Source organism: Durio zibethinus, chromosome 6, assembly GCF_047325235.1.
Source record: "Durio zibethinus cultivar Kanyao isolate XHJ-2024 chromosome 6, ASM4732523v1, whole genome shotgun sequence".
NCBI classification, from domain to species: domain Eukaryota; kingdom Viridiplantae; phylum Streptophyta; class Magnoliopsida; order Malvales; family Malvaceae; genus Durio; species Durio zibethinus.
Genome location: NC_143167.1, coordinates 9,310,390 through 9,328,216, shown reverse-complemented (window position 1 = coordinate 9,328,216; position 17,827 = coordinate 9,310,390). Strand labels below are relative to the sequence as shown.

General features: G+C 28.8%; 1 protein-coding gene and 1 pseudogene across 1 annotated transcript; one reads left to right on the top strand and one right to left on the bottom strand.

Annotated features, from left to right (window-relative positions):
* The first annotated feature begins 1,074 nt into the window (after positions 1-1,074).
* On the top strand, positions 1,075-4,438 carry LOC111285646 (putative pentatricopeptide repeat-containing protein At3g01580). The gene has a single exon (XM_022875196.2). The coding sequence runs from the start codon at positions 1,121-1,123 to the stop codon at positions 3,692-3,694; it is 2,574 nt and encodes an 857-aa protein (XP_022730931.2). The 5' UTR covers positions 1,075-1,120; the 3' UTR covers positions 3,695-4,438.
* A 1,241-nt stretch (positions 4,439-5,679) lies between these two features.
* Positions 5,680-9,259, bottom strand: LOC111284315 (zinc finger CCCH domain-containing protein 56 pseudogene; annotated as a pseudogene).
* Between the last annotated feature and the right edge of the window lie 8,568 nt (positions 9,260-17,827).

Here is a 17,827-nt window from a genome sequence, read left to right as displayed (position 1 = left end):
TTAAAATATTTTTCACTATCAAAATACAAAAATATTCTAGAGCATTCTTAATTGAAAAAAAATAAACTTATATTATTTAAGAAAAAATTATAAAATATATTGATAGTAGAGTTTTTAAATTTCACGATTAAAATTAGTAGCGTAATACACATACCATTTAAACTTCACAGTATATTAAAAAATGCTAATTAAAAAATGAGTGAGTGATATTAAAAAAGAACCTGATTGAAAAAAATAAGTGAATGATGTGTTAATTTCTTAACCCTCTTGTAAAATTAAAAAAAAAAATTAACTAACAGTATATCAAATAATTTCTCTTCTTCGAGATTAATGTTTCTTAACGATATTGACTATGGTTTCATAAAAATATCTTGAGTACAAAATATTTGAAATTAAAAATAAAAAATAAGGATAAACCAAAATTAATTTGGATGTAGTATAGAATCAATCTATAGCAGACAAAACAAAAACGAAATTTAGTAACAACTCACGTGTATGGGAGATTATGTTCATAAAGCAAAAATTCATTTAGGTATTGTAACGTTAAGGCGTAATTGCATAAAGTGATTATAAATATTATAGTAAAAGAAATCAACCATTGCAATCATTAAACATATAAATGTATATTTATCATAAAAAAATTTTAAAAAAATCAAACATTCAAACTTTATTAATTATCTAAAATCTATTTTAATTGAAATGTGAAGGAAAACTCATTAAAATCATATCGATTTTTTAAAAAAAAAATTATTTAATATATTAGTAGTGAAATTTTTTAATTTTACAAATAAAGTTAAAAAAACTCACATATCTCGCTTCTTTTTAATTAGTTTTTTAGTACATTACAAGGACCTGCTAATCTTGCTTATAAAGTTTCAAAACTTTAATGTTAATGTATTTGATACTTTTTAATAAACATAAAATCATAGTTATTTTTAACAGTTATATTTCAAAATGGGCTTTAAAGAACTATGCCTAATTGACCCACCCAAATCTGGGCTAGATTGGCCCGGCACAATGAGCCTTGCCCGTGCTTAAATGAAAAACAATTAAATAAATTTTAAAGGTGAGCACTGAGAATGTCTCTGCCTCATATCTCGCTTTTTCCCCGCCAAATGAGATGGTGATAACATTCTCCTTAAGCCTCCATTTTACTCCCAAAAATGACCTAAAAAAGGATTGGAATTCAATAATCAAACACCAAACCAAGCTGAAAAATGATAATGCAATTCTCTCTACATTTACCCAAATGGAATCTCTGGGTTTAACACCCAATAAGGCCACTTTGCCTTTGGTTTTGAAGGCCTGCACAAAGTTGAACGCCATTGAAACCGGTAAGAGAATACACTTGAGTATTCAAAACACCAACTTGATTGAAGATGTTCGAGTTGGGACTGCTATTATTGACTTTTATTGTAAGTGTGGTTTTCTCGAAGAGGCGCGTAAGCTGTTTGATGAAATCGGTGAAAGGGATTTGGTCTTGTGGAACGCAATGATATCGGGGTATGCGGGGTGTGGAGAATTTGAGGAAGTGTTTTTTCTGGTGATGAGAATGCAAAGAGAGGGTTTTAGGCCAAATTCACGTACGTTGGTAGCGATGCTTTCAGTGTGTGAGGAGGTTGCAGAAGTGAGGTTAGGAAAGGTGATTCATGGTTATTGTTTGAGGAATGGGTTATTTGATTTGTACCCCCATGTTGGTACTGCTTTGATTGGGTTTTATTTGAGTTTTGATGTGAGAGCTTCACATCTTGTGTTTAATTTTATGGCCATTCGGAATACCGTTAGCTGGAATGCTATGATTATGGGGTATTTTGGTGTTGGAGAATCCTTGAAAGCTTTGAAACTTTTTGAGAAAATGCTTATGGGTGGAGTTGAATTTGATTCTGTTACAATGTTGGCTCTTATTCAGGCCTCTGCAGAATTTGGATCTCTTAAATTAGGTAATCAAATTCATCAAATGGCTATAAAGTTTAGTTATAGCAATGACTTGTTCATTATAAATGCATTGATTAATATGTATGCGGAGATTGGAAGTTTGAAGTCAGCATGTAAATTATTTGATGTTACCCCCACACGTGATGTTGCTATTTGGAATTCTATGATATCTGCATATGTTGACTACAGCCATAATGAAGAAGCCTGTGGTTTGTTTATTAAAATGCGAACTGAAGGCAACAAAGAAGATGAAAGAACTATTGTTATTATGTTTTCTTTATGTGCAGAATCAGCTGATGGTTTGAAAATGGGTAAAAGTTTACATGCTTATGCAAGCAAGAGTGAGATGGGGATGGATATTAATCTAGGGAATGCTATGTTAAATATGTATGCTGAACGAACTTGTATAGATTCTGTCAAAAATGTTTTTAGGGAGATGATTAATGTTGATGTAATCTCATTTAACACATTGATCTTAGCTCTGGCCCGTAACAGTTTGGGAAGTGAAGCATGGGAAGTCTTTGGTAAGATGCGAGAATCTGATGTTAAGCCTAACTCTTACACAATTATATCAATCCTTGCTGCTGTATGCAATGATGAAACTTGTCTAAATATTGGGAGATCAATTCATGGTTTTGTGATAAAGCAGGGGATAGAAGTAAATGTACCCTTGAACACTGCACTAACTGATATGTATATTAACTGTGGTGATGAGGAAATGGCTAGGAATCTTTTTGAGAGTTGTCCCAGTAGAGATTTGATCTCATGGAATGCTTTGATTGCTGCCTATGTTAAAAACAACAAGGCTCATGATGCTTTTTTAATTTTTAGCCGCATGATTTCAGAAGTGGAGCCCAACTCAGTTACAATAATAAATATTCTCTTATCATGCACCCATCTTGCTCATCTGCCTCTCGGTCAATGCTTGCATGCTTATATGATACGGCGGGAATCCTCTTTAGGTCACAATTTGTCTCTTGAAAATGCTTTTATAACAATGTATGCAAGATGTGGAAGCATGCAATATGCTGAAAAAATCTTCAAAAACTTACCAAGGAGAACTATTATATCATGGAATGCCATCATAACTGGTTATGGAATGCATGGCCGTGGTTATGATGCTATTTTTGCCTTCTCTCAAATGCTAAAGGATGGTTTCCAACCAAATGAAGTAACTTTCATATCTGTTCTATCAGCTTGCAGCCATTCTGGTATGATGGAGGAAGGACTGCAGCTGTTTGATTCCATGGTTCAGTATTTTAAGATCACCCCTCAGCTTGCTCACTATGGATGTGTCGTCGATTTGCTTGGTCGTGCAGGCAGCTTAGACAAAGCTAGAGAGTTGATTGAATCAATGCCCATCAAACCAGATGCTTCAGTCTGGAGAGCTTTGCTTAGTGCTTATAGAGATCATTGTTACACTAAAGAAGCTAAGGATATTTTTGAAAAAATTGTTGAATTGGAGCCTATGAACCCAGGGAATTATGTCTTGCTTTGTAATGTATATGCTGCAGCAGGTCTCTGGTCAGAGGTCAGACAAATCAGAACATGTTTCAGAGAGAAGGGCTTAAGAAAGCCTCCTGGAATCAGTTGGATTGTTGTTGGAAGCCAGATTCACTCTTTTGCTGCTGGAGATAGATTGCACCCAATGGCTGACAAAATCTATGCAAATTTGAATTCATTGTTGCAGTCAATGAAAGAAATAGGATATGCTCCTGATCTTCATTGGATATTGCATGTTGATGAGGAGTATATTTAAAGTCCAGGGCAGTTCATGAGTAGAGTAGCAAATTTTGGCCTTCAAAGTGACTTTCTGAGGGGTGCATCAATCATCATCTGATAGATGAAGCATGGCATTGCTCATGAGCTAAAATCCTTTTGGTTGCAGAAAATTTTAGGGGATGATGATCTGAGTCCCTGCTTATGTGTAGATATCATTGAAAGCTTGACTAGCACTGAGAAAAAGTTATTGACCCATTACTTCTAATATCAGTTATTCTCCTATCAAATGAAGCAAAATTCTTGCCGAGTCTATGAAGTCTATGAGTTCTTGGATGGATATTGGCAGAAAGAGGTCATATATACAGCTCAGCATGGTATTTTAATCTCATCAATGCTTCCATCATATGAAGGAAAAACTACAGGATTATGGAGCCTAAAATTTTGGGAAAATTTTTACACATCAACGATGGATATTTGCAGAAATCAGTCACACATTAATCCAGGAGGGTGCAATGATTTTGCAATGGTAAGTACATCAAACTGTTTATGTGATCCTTTATCTCCACATTCTCGAAATATCCACTGACTAATGCAAGACCTTAATCTCTTACGTCAGTCTTACGTAATTTTTTGTAATTACTTCACTAGCTGATTAGGAACATCATAAATACTGTGAACTTGCTTATTCATTGTATATTTTTTTTTTATTCCTGAGTTCTTCCTATTCTGCCTATTTGTTTCTGAAACTCTATTTTCTATCCAGCTGCACTTGCTTTAACCAGATTATTACTCCGAATGTTCCCTTGAATTGCAAATAATTCTTGATACTGAACAACTTTCTGAACCCATTCTGCATTTTCTGTAGTTTTGCGCATACTTGTTTCAAATGCCTGTGCATCCGAATTGAAGCCAAGAGGATTAGATTGAATATTATAGCAATAGGATCTTTCTTTTTTTTTCCCCTCTTTCAATGATCTACCTCAAGGAAAGAAAAGGATAAAACACAAAAACTTTTGGGTTGGAACTTGGAAGATGGAATCATGCTTTCAAATGTCCTTTTCTTTTCAAATTCATTTTAAACATCTTTTATAATAAGACTATTTCACATCTATTTAATTGATTGTCACTAATTTCTATGCCAAATTTAACTCTATGTAATCTTGTCTTAAATTTCCCCATTGATTTTTCCTGTCTTGAATTAGAATCATAACAATTATGTATATGGTCCTACCAAAATTGATAAAATTGGGAAATGAATACAGGATTTATACTGCCTAAGTGTGAAAGCGGCTCAACTAATCTTCAAAACAATCTTTCAACGTGTGACGGTGTGATAATGGAAGAGGGAATAATTTCAACATTCACTAATTGTACTAAGCCAAAAATCACATTAAGCAACAGCTATTCTAAGCCATTATTATGTTCATAAACAAACAACCAATAGCAGTTCCAACAATTAGTTATCAAGTTTATTTTTAATGGAAAAATCCAAGAAGATATATATTCTAAAGAGTATTCTCTTAAAATTAATCTATTCAAAGATTAATGGTCCCAAAAGAATATCCTACCAAGCCTCACCATCGCCCTCTTCTTGCCCTCCACTCAAACAAAGGACAAAGCCTAAAAAAAATCAAAGAAAGTTAGGCAAACCATTAACATCAATCCCTTCATAATTGATGATGACCAAGTTGTCCTCTGATGAGCTTTAACGATATGACTGGGTAGACATCATATATCTGAACTCTACACGGTACCTTGAAGCCCCATTGTCCGAAAAGTAGGTTCTGTATCACATCTCTTTTTCTTTGCTGAATAATTTCCATCACATCTCTCTATCAGAGAATATGAAATCATTATTAAAGACAGAAAATTTTCTAAATAAAAATACTTTCCACCTTTCCATATCAATAATCACCATCCAAAATATTGAGATCCGCCTCATCATCCGTTCCCAAAGACTTAATGTAAAAAAAATGGAGAAACAAACAAGATGAAGCAGAGAAAGAGAGAGAGAGGGAAAGATGGGAAAGGACCAAAGAAATTGAATACATAATACTACTACTGATGAATTCCATTGCAAATTCACATGCAGAAACAACTAATTCAAATAATAAAAAAATTTTGGGATGGCAAACTTCACCGCAATGGAATATAACATTCTTCCTACAAACAAAAGAAGCCCAAGGAAAATTTCGGTTAGAAAATTGTCTGACCAGGGTTGGTTATTCACTAAGTAACTCAGACAGGTCTTCTCACCCCTTCTTGACTTGTTCTGTGATAATAATAAATCAATGGGGACAACACCTACCTATTCCTTTCTCTGTACATTGTCTTCCTCTATCTTGTTAATTCCTATATCATCAACCAAAAAAATAATAAACAACTGCAAATACAATAAGGTTTTCACTAAAACATAATCTTATCAAGCTGCAACTGTTCACGCCATGCTAGAAAAGTTGCATGATCACTGAGTTCGTGACGGGAGTTGGAATTAGAACCCTCAACTGAAAGTGTCCTGCTTGAGGCTGCAGCTGTGGTCTGAACTGATGGAGATACCTTCACCAGTGATTGAACCCATGAAACTGCAGGCTCCACACCATGATGCCCAATAGAACATGATTAACAGAGCTGACCTAATTCATCTTCTTCAACTGGCCAGTGTACTTTGCCACAGGGGATAGCCCATCTTGACCAAGGATTTACAGGGAAACCAACAACACCTTTTGATTCAAGATCATCTGAGAGCTTATATCCAAGTTCTCGTGAGCTTAAGCAGCAAAACAATTGCTGCTGGTTCTCAATATTAGTAGAATCACATAATCGGGAGTTCAATGGGGATAAAGGTTCCATATTCCAAGGTGAAATTCTTTCTAACAAGGAAGTATCAAGCGCAGACAGCAAGAGAGGATGATCATTCTTTGGAGAGATGTTTGTTTTGATTGGGGATAACACCCTTTGTTGTTGCTGTAGCTGATTCAGAAGCACAGATTTATGCACAGAAGATAGAATAGGGAAAGCAGTTACTTGATCAGGATATCAAGGAGAAGAGACCTTAGTAGAGAAAAACCAAGCTAAATTTGAAGATTTAGTTGACAAGTGTGGTTGTGAAAGACGGGACAAATTATTAAGATGCCATTGCTGGTGCATTTCAAAATCCTGTAACATGTTGAGCTCCATGGCTGTCATGTTTCTTGCATTGGGGAAAGGCCTCAAACGTCTTCCTTGAAGATTGCTGCCATGAGATGCAAAGTTGGAAAATGTTGAGGCCAACCCATTGGTGCTTGAGAAATAACATAGCAGAAGGTGACATGGCTGGAGAAAATGGAGACATTGACATTGCAGACAATGCTGAGGGAGAAACAGGCAGAAGGTTCATGGCTGTGGCATTATCCATTGTAGTCACAGCAGAAGCAGCAGCTTGAGGAAACTGAATGCCCAACCCAGAGGATACATAAAGTGGTCACATTTCTCAGGTCTATCAGAAAAGAAGCAAACACGATGATTGCAAGTTGTGCCATCCTTGCAGATTTGAGTTCTGTACTGGGGCAGGGTGCAGCCAGGATTCAAAAACACCATGAGCATATTCACAAAAATCTCCGTGCTTACAGGTCCCTTTACAAAAATCTGGCACACCACTATAATGAAACTTTCTTGGATCTCTTCTTCACGCATTATCACCAGGATGAATGAAAGGACACTCTGTCCAATCATGGGGGAACAAGGCCAAATCTTAAACGAAATTCATCAGTGATGTAAATACAGGACCATCATTATTTGAGAGCTCTTCAAGGGCTACTTTTATCTGGGGCATATTCCAAGGAGCAATAATAAAATCAATGATGCGATGTCCATTGGCATCAGTGACACAAGGATCAGCACCAGCAAGTAAAAGCAACTTGACAACCTCCTCAGCTCTAATAAATCCACCAGAAGCAGCATAGTGAAGAGCAGTGCTCTTATCAAGGCCACAAGAGAGTCACATCTACCTCTTATAGAGAAAGAATTAACTGCACAACTTCAACACTACCATATTTAGCAGCAATTAACGGACTTCTATGCTCCACCACGATCTGTTTAGAACATTGCCGGCGACCATACCAAAGTCCAACCTCACCAACCAAAGAAACATCAGTTATAGTCAAAGATATCTGAAAACCGTCAACATCATTATCAGCAGCAAACTCAAGCAAAACGGGGAATGAACATTTACTACCTACCACTCCAGTCAGACAATCCATTTTTTTGGTTTCCTTAGACGTGGATAGAGTAGCAGTCTTAGCATGTAACTGCTCCGGACTGCCACACATGCTTCAATCCAATTGATCAGAAAAACAATCTGAAATTTAAAAAAAAAAAAAACAAGAACAAGCAACTAGATAAAGTTTGAATAACAGTTCCCTAGCATCAATGCATCCGCAAAAGGAATACAATAAGACAAAAAAAAAAAAAGAGAAACCCCAAAAGTATTTTGAAAAGAAGAAAAAAAATAAAAATATTGTAGATTAACCTGGATTTTGAAACAAAAGTATGAGAAAAGCAATCAGTGAAGATAAGGAACTGGGGTATAGATATGCAAAGCAGTAAATGTGCAAAAGAAGGAAAATCAAATTTTCCGGAAAATTTGATTTGCTAATAAGGAAGCTTTGGACTAACCTAAATATTCCTTATTTTCCGGGTCAAAAATCACAAAAAGAAAAAGAAAAACTTCGTACTGAAAAAGTTTCAATCATTTATCAATAAATCAAGAGTAAAATTTTCAGGCTAGAGTATTAATTTAGATGTCATGCGTGCTAATCAAATTAGAGATTGGGTGTTTGAGAACTCTTAAGTACCTAATGTCTTTTTCATTGTGACTACTTGGGAAGTTGTGTGTTCAAAAGAACTGAAGCTCCTAATGTCTTCTTCCATGTAAGTTAAGTACACAAGGGATTGCGGGTTAAGTATACGTTAGGAATTAAAAAAAAATAACTAAAATTTGCAGGACTTACCTCAGAAGAGAGAAATATATTCTAAAAGTAATTCTTAAAAGTATAACTTCGAGAAATTGCAGATATAGTAATGAAAATTCATGGACAAGAAAATCAATGTGATTAGCAAAAAAAAAAAAATATAAAATGTTTAAACGAGACTCCAATGGTTATAAAAATTAATAAATTACATATCAGGCTGAGTTGTACCAACATTTCATTGCATAAATATTAAAAGAAAAAGCTATTTGAAATTCAAATTTGTTTGACATTCCCACATTTTCCTGCCTACAAACATATCCAGAAAAAAAAAAAAAAAGGAAAGAACTGGTCAAGCAATTATTCAACTTTGCAAGAATTATATAAGAATCCAATTCAACGAATCTTCAACTAAATCGAAAACCAATAAAAAGAAATCATTTAAGAAATGAAAAAAAAAAAGAAAAGCACAGCATACTTTTTCCTGGATTCTGAGTTGGTAAATGTACCATACTTTACAGAGATAACAACAAAGAATGAAAGAACAAGCTAAAAGAAAAAAAAACTAAAAATGGTAACAGCAAAGAATGCGAGAAGAAGAAATAGAGAGAAAATTCATTTTCATTGAAGAAAGTAAAAAAAATAAATGTTAGAAATGAAAGATTAACCTTGGAATTGAAGGAAGGTCGGGTTGGGTTGAATTAAATGTCTAGGAGGTAGGGAGGGTGACCGAGAGACGACGTGGGAGAGAGAGTGGAGTAGGTGAGCGAGAATTGTGGATTTGGTGACCGGATAAAGTGGTGGACAACGACTACTGACGGGCTCTCCATTTTGGCCGATTGGCAGTTGATTTTATTATTATTTTATTTTAACTGGGGCCTGCTGAAGCGAGCCTTGATTGGAGCGATGTCGGATGAGACTGCAGCTTCCAACGGCGTTAACAAAGTCAAAAAAGCTACTTTCATCATTAATGTCTTTTTAAGTTGCAATTGCAACCGTGTTTACACTCTATTTTCAACACACGTAATAACAGATTCTTTTAATTTTTTTTTTTTCTTTAACTAAGAAGAAACCGAGATGGAGAAAAGTTGCAGTGTTCCACCAAAGACAAGTCAAACTTCAAATGGGGTCAAGTTAAAACTTATTTGACATAAGATTTCATAAAGGTATTTTTGCAAATCCCACAGTTGCTTGCAATGGACAGACGAAAACTTATATTCAGAAAACTACATAAACTGAAGATATCACATTGATCAGTTTCCTTGTCAATTCTCTCTGTTCATTAAAAATGGAATCACTGAAAGTTATGTTTGGAATTGATCATTCATCTAATTAAGACATAATTAAAATAGCAGAATTTTAAAATTTTAAATCTCCCAAATCCAAAATTAAATTTATGAGTAACTACCATATAGAGTATCAAATAGTCAAGAGTATAATTTTGTTCTTACCTTGAGTAGAATTATCAAACTCGGCTGTTGCAAACATACATATGTCCAAGCATGCAGACTCTGATGTTTAGTCCATGAACAAGAAGGAAAAAACTTTCGTAATAATTGGTAGAAGTTTTGTAGAAATTCCTTAGTATCATCTTCGAATGCTCTCTCAATTTTTTTTTCTCTCATTAATTATTACACGAGATAAAAAAAATGACAAAAATAAAAGAGTTATGTATGAGAGAGGGCAGCATTAGCTTCTTAAAGAAGATTTTCAAATAGGATTATTAGGATATTCGGCCAACCCCTTATGGACTTTTAATTGCTTTTAATTTAGTCTTTTATGAATTTCTAATTTAATCTTTTACGAATCACACGAATCACGTTTTACATGTGTGTGATTAATTAGATTTTTAATTTATATGTGTGCGATTAATTAGATTTTTTAATATGTTAATAATAAATTTTTTTTTTTCATCTCAAATTGTTTAGATGGTATTAACTTTCAAGAAATTTAATAAAAAAATTTTTATTTTAATATATTTAATATTAAAATTAAAATTAAAATTTTTTATGAAATTAAAATTTCATTATTTTTAATGTTAAAAAGTAAAAGAAATAATAAAAGATAATTTTAAAGCATAAAAAAATGAGTTTTAAATATTCGAAAAAGGAAAAAAGACATAATTTTGAGATATCCTAAAATAAAAAAGATGAACACAGCAAATAAGACAAAGGGAATAATATTATAATCCATAATTAATTTAGATTAAATGAATCAAACTCTTTTGAATTCATCATTAATTCTCCAACTAATCAATATTATATTTATAGATTATAGTTGTTAAATAAATCATGGCCCTCAATTATTAAAAAAATTAATGAAATTTGACCAACCTATATATGATAAATTTTTTAATATAATATTACCCTTTCATTACTTAATATTTTGATTTGACATTGAATATAGATTAGTGTACCCAATTTTATTAAATCATATTAAATCTCTAATTAAGACTTTCGATCACTCCCAATGATGAGTCTTCTGATTACCTATATAATTTTTATATGTATTGTTATACTCAATATTATTTTATTAGGGCATTCATGATTAGGATCATAAATAAAATAATATTAAAAATAACAATCTTTATATAAAATCATTAATAACATCAAGTTAAATGATCATTTATGCAAGTACTATATGAGAATGTTGCCACATACACTAAATGAAATACCAAATGACATTTTCATATTATATCATATTCAATAAATTTATTCTTATAACAAGAACTAATATATTAGTTTAAGTTTAATTAATCTTCAACTTTCTATTGCTTGCGTAATCACATGGTAATGTCAACAACTATTATTAATATTCTTTTTTGACAAAATACTAACTAAAACTATTTAAAAAATATAGCTTTGATATAATGATAATGTCATAATTATAATTTATTTGTAATTAACTTGCTGAATGGACTTTATAACAATAAGAGTATAAAAGAGAGCATCAAATTTATAATATAACTGTGTACAATTAGATAAATCCAATTGCCCTGTAGGCCATATATTAACAAATTGATTAAAGGGTGGTGAGGATGTTTGAACCCTTTTTAAGGGTTATTCGATGCAGCAGAAAAAATTTTCAATTTGCTGGTCTGATTGAAGATATGGGTTCAATTCTGTCAGATACATAGTTTTTAAATTACTTTATTTTACTCAAAGTCAAAGAAAAGAAAATTAGGTTATTTTTTTAAATTGTTAACCATAATTTGTTTTGTTAGATCTTATTGCTCCTTTGCTTTTTTTTTTTTAATTCTTACCAAATAAAAAAAATGATCCAATCCAAATCGAACACTATAATTTTGAATTAATTTTTTATTTCTTAATTTTTTTTCACCCTAATTATTATTATTAAAAAAAAGCTAGATAACATCTTCAACGCCGAAAAATATTGTCGATTTATCTCAATGACAAGAGGAGACGTTTGAATCTTTAGATCTAAATCTTGACTTTTGAGTTTTATACATTGTTAGTTCTAAACCTATACAATAAACTAGGTATATTCATAGATCAACAAATTCATATATAAGTTTTAAGTTTATAAACAACTCAAATTTTATATCATTATGAAACATTTTACTTATAATTCATTTTACTACAATTTTACAATTATAGTAAAATTATTTTCAATTTAATTTTATCAATCTTATCGTTCATCTAAATCGATAATAAATCAAAGTAATTTTTAAATAGAAGTCAATCATGCCCTTGGTTTCAAAGAATTGAATATTTTATTATAAAAAAATCAATTTCCTGTACAAACTTTTTTCATTAAAAATTTTTTCATAAGGAGTTGTTGGGGGCAAAGATTTAAAAAATAATATAAAATAACTAAATTAATTAGATTTATTTTTATTTTCTTAAATTACTCTCAATTAATTTCACATAAAAAGTGATAAAACTTAAAAAATAGTATAAATAATTAAATTAATTAAATATATTTATTCATTTTTATTTATCTTAAATTACACTCAACCAAATTCATATAAAAAGTAATAAAACTTTAAATGTTATCATTAATACATAGTATATAATATTGTGTCCCATTCTTTCAAGAATATTATAATTTTAGGTTTGAATTTAGCAAGAAATTTTAATTATTAGACTAAATCAATTTATAAATGACAAATAAATGCTAAAATATTAATTATTGGACCAAATCAATTTATAAGTGACAAATTAATGACAAAAAGAATATTATCACACATCATACAAAAATAATATTTTCTAACTATGAATGTATAAAAAAAAAAGGTAAAAGTAATGTGTTTACAATTAAAAAAGAAGAAATAATATTGATTTCTAGAAAATAAAAAAAATAATATTGATCAAATAACATATTTATAAAAGAAAAGATATAATAGAATTTTATTTATGAGGCAGTCTTAAATGTCTTTAAAACTCTATCACTCATCAAAAACCATTTTTATAACGAAAAATTCATTTTTCTTGAATTTGCATTAGTATCTTTCTTCAATACTTTTTGTTAACTTTAGAGATATTTATCCAAAAAAATGATAAATTTCATTCATCTCTACATTTTCCCTCATATCTTAATATACAATAAAAATTGTAAAATATATATGTATTGAACAAAAGCAATTAAACAACAATTCGAAAGGACGGAAAACTTTTGTAACTAATATTCATCCAAAAGCATACATACATTTATCTATAAAAACTAAAAACTAATTAATTCATTAATTGTTTACACTTTTGCCTGCAAAAAATAATGTTTTTCCTCACTTATTGTTGTAGATGTACTTGATAGAAGCGACCCAAAAGGAGTAGAAGGTGTAAGGAAAGCAAAGAATTGGTTGCTTTTTGAAAACATGATATGGTTCTAGCAAAATATATGGTCATTTTAGATTGATTCTTCATGGTTTGGACTTCATTAGTAGTTAGAATGGTACTAATCTCCATTTTGAATGTAAAACAATGTGAGAATTCTACTTATAATTGAGATACTATTGGAAACTAATGCATACCTAACATCTATGTGTAAAAATTGAAAACTAATTTATTAAAGAAATAAAAATTAAATATAAAAACAAATAAAAAAGAAGAAACAAACAAATGGAACAAATAAAAATATAAAAAGAGAAGCAATAAAAAATAAAAAATATTGAAACATATTTCCAAACCAATACTCTAACACACACCAAAGTTATTCCTATTTATAATGAAATAGGATCTTAAAAATTAAGAAATTAATTTAATTAAAAGCGATTTAAGATAAATAATAATCAAAGAATAAATTTTTATTACAAATTAATTTAAACTTACTTATATAAGGCAAGTAACAAATACTATTTAAGATTTCTTTTAAATTTGTGACATAAACAAAACTTAAATGGTAATCTTTATAAAATCAAGTTTATATTTCTATTAAGATTAATTATTTTGAATCAATTATCTATTTATAGATGACTTTATCTTGATTTGTATTTGAATTTTTGATGAAATAAAATTAAATAAAAAAAAAAGGTGAAACGTTTAGAAATTGAAGATAAATACGAAAACCAAACTCATAAAAACCATTCAAGAGAAATCATATATATATATATATAATATTATTATTATAACATATATTAAAATCTGATAAAATTTATCATATGGACACCTATGTTGTAATATTTTTGAATGACACGTAGGATAATTTTTTAAAAGAGTAGCATAGATTTTTACTTACTAATTAAATAATTTTTAAAATTTTAAATAGCAAAATTATTCAAATTATATTTGAAAATCAAATCAATTTAGATATATGTTTTTTAAAATTAAAAATCTGAAATATAAATTTTATCTTCATAATAAATAATTTTAGTTGTTTATCAAATAACATTTTTTTAAGAAATTATTTAATTATCAAAATATTTTAACATGTTTAAAAATTATAAAGATTAAATTTATCCAAATATTTCAACAATTCTTTTTATCTTGATTTGAATCAATAAAAAAATATTTTTTTTAGATTTACGTAAGACATGAAAATTTCAAATAACTTTTTATATTAATCCTTAAAATAATAAGACCATAAAAAGATTATATTTATCTCAACTTTAATTATCAAATTTATATTTCAAATACATACAAAAAATTTAATTTAATCTTTATCATTTATTATATCCCTTTTAAATTTTAAAAAATAATTAAAAATTATCTATTCAGTCCTAATTGTCACTTAATATGGTTCTTCTACAAATTTAAAATTGTAAATGCAATTTCTTATTTCTGCTTTTTATCTTTTCGGTTTGCAACTTTTTTCAAGATATATTCTATTAATTTTGCACTTTATTTTTTTGGTTTACAACTTTTTTGTAAGATATATTTTATTACTATTATAATTTCATTCTTATGAAAATAATAATTTTTTTTTCATATATCTTCCAATATTTTTCATATTTTGTACAACAATTTGATCAAGATTACAAAAATAAAAGTATGTTAACACTTATTTTATTATTTAATTCATCATTTAATAATATTTATGTTTAATTTAAAAAAAAATAATGTTTTTATTTGATATAATTTTGTAGGTGTATAAATATTAGTGTAGATAAAATAGTGTAAAAGGAAGACATGGCATTTTTTCTTACTTTTTTTCAAAAATTTTATTTTTTAAGATAAGTCGGTATATATAAATTTTATATATATTATAAATTTTAAAATTTTGAATATAATTGTAAAACAAACTGATTTATATGTATATATTCATATTAAATAGATAAAATTATGTGCATTGTACAATTGCAATCTAGTATATATATATATATATATATAAACTTGAACAAACAAAAGAAAAAAAAAACTCTTTAATACATTGAAATGCAAACTATAGCAACACTCTGATTTCTTTGATTTATAGTCAATCAACATACTTAAAAGTGAATAATAACTACAAACAGATAATTGATTCAAAATAAGTAATCTTAATCGAAATACAAACTTGAATGATCGAGAAAAAATGTTACAGAGGAGAAAACGATAAAAAAAAAAAGAAGGATGCAAAGCATCAGAGATAGTATAATAGACTTCAAATTATTAATATTTTTAAAAAATTCACCTTGATTTCCAAGAATAAACAGGAAAAAAAATCACAAATCTCAAGAGATTGAAAAATCAAAGTTAGTTTTATACAAAAAAATCTATAAAAATTCTCATACAGAAACATTAAAAAAAATCATAATAATGGTCTCTATGAAATTTTTATGCGTTTTGCTCAAAATCAAAAAGTTAGAAAAAAAAATAAAATCGATAAAAAACTATCTATGAGAAAAACGAAAGAGAAAGAAATGAGAAAAAAATAATAAAAGAATAAAGAGAAATACAATAAAGGGAGCACAGAGGAAAAATAAGAGAAGTGGTGAAATATGGTCATTTAACTTCTAGAACTTTCTAGAACTCATTTGATAGTTTGTGAAGGATTAGATAAGGTCAATGCCATTCAATTAATGACAAATATTTCCATTAAGATTTAGATAACATCAACACTAAATTGAACTCATCTGTCTTTTTTTTTTTTAATTTTAATTTTTATGAGTGAAATTTCTATAATATCTGTAACAAATAAAATAATTCCATTCGTGTCTTAAAATGGACTTGTGTCGAGCATATAAAAGTTTAAATGTGAACAGTAAAATTTTGTAGTCGATTTTAAATTATTTTATAGGTTAATGAAATATGAAAAAAAAATATATTATTATAATAATATTTTTATAATTTTTCGCTTTCCTATTATTTTAAATAAATTAAATGATTAATAGAAAATGTAATGCTTTTCAAATTAAAAAATTAATTTATATTCAATTTTTTTTCCATGATTTATTTACGAATCATGAATCGATGAAACGTTAAAAGATTGAATTAACATAGTAATGTATTTTAACCTTATTTAAATACAATTTTTTGTAATATATAAAAAGTTTTTTAAAACCAATTGAATTTAAAATATATAAATTAAATGATAATATCTTATGGATTTTCTTTATCCTATAACTTTAATTAAATTTTATGTTACAAAATTATAACTTTTAAATTTTCATTTATATTTTTTTAAATGTTTATTTTAAAATGATTTATTAATATTTAGTATTTGTATTTATCTTGTGAAAATTTATTTTTACTTATATAGAAGGGTTAATGTCATTAATAATCTCTAAACTATAGTGAAATGTTCAATATAATATTTAAACTTTAAAATTTTCTAATGTAATACTTGAACAATGAATCATTAACTAATATAATATTTACCTCTAATGTGACTAATTTCAAATAATAAATTGTGATAATTAAACAACCCTTCAAGTACCACATTAATTAACATAATCATAATTCAAATACTACATTAGAGATTTTTAAAATTTAGGTACCATATTAAAAATGTTACTATAATTTAAATATCATTCATGACATTAACCATATATAAAAATAAGGTTAACTTTATAAATATACCATATAATTAAGGTTGAAATGAAAGTGCTTCTTATGGTTTAAAACGTGACATTTAACCACCTTATGCCACTATTCTGTTATCACTTATTAAACAACATTAGAAAGATAATCAAAGGTAGCCTCCATTTCTTGTTTCTTCCACGATCAATGCTCATTTCTTCCATTTTCTTTTTTCTTCCATTTTCATTTCTTCCACGATAGTCAGAGGTATCTCCATTTCTTATTCGTTTTTTTCTCTTCCCACCACATTATTTTGAGAAAGAAGAGACTTACCTATGTATAGATTCTCAACAATTAGTAGAAAAGTAAAGGATAGAATGGTGCTAAATTATGCTATGGTGGTGTATAATCACCAATAAAAACTTCTTGAACAAGTGGTAACTGCAGACGAAAATTTATAGATGTGAAAAATTTGAGATAAGATTTCATTAATTGTTGTATAGCTTTAGGTAAAAAAATTATTTAATCTTTAGGTTTTTGCATTTATAAGGAGTACAAAAATGTGAACTTTTTCAGTGAGTTGATGAGATACCATGTGAAAGTTGTAAAAAATAGAAACTGAAATTAAAAGAAATAATGACAAAAATGACAGAAGAGCTTTCAAGATCAAATGCAAGGAAACAAGAATTAGTTGAAGCATTGACAATATACTTAGCAAGAGAGTTACGTCTGCAACAACAACTATTCAAATTAAAAAATATGAAGCTAAAATTGAATGAAAAAATTGTTCAACTCAAAATAAAAAGCAAAAAATTTGGAATGAACAAA

What these genes read in the sequence shown, in the direction of transcription:
- LOC111285646 (XM_022875196.2), top strand. Translation starts at nt 1,121, where the DNA reads ATGGTGATAACATTCTCCTTAAGCCTCCATTTTACTCCCAAAAATGAC.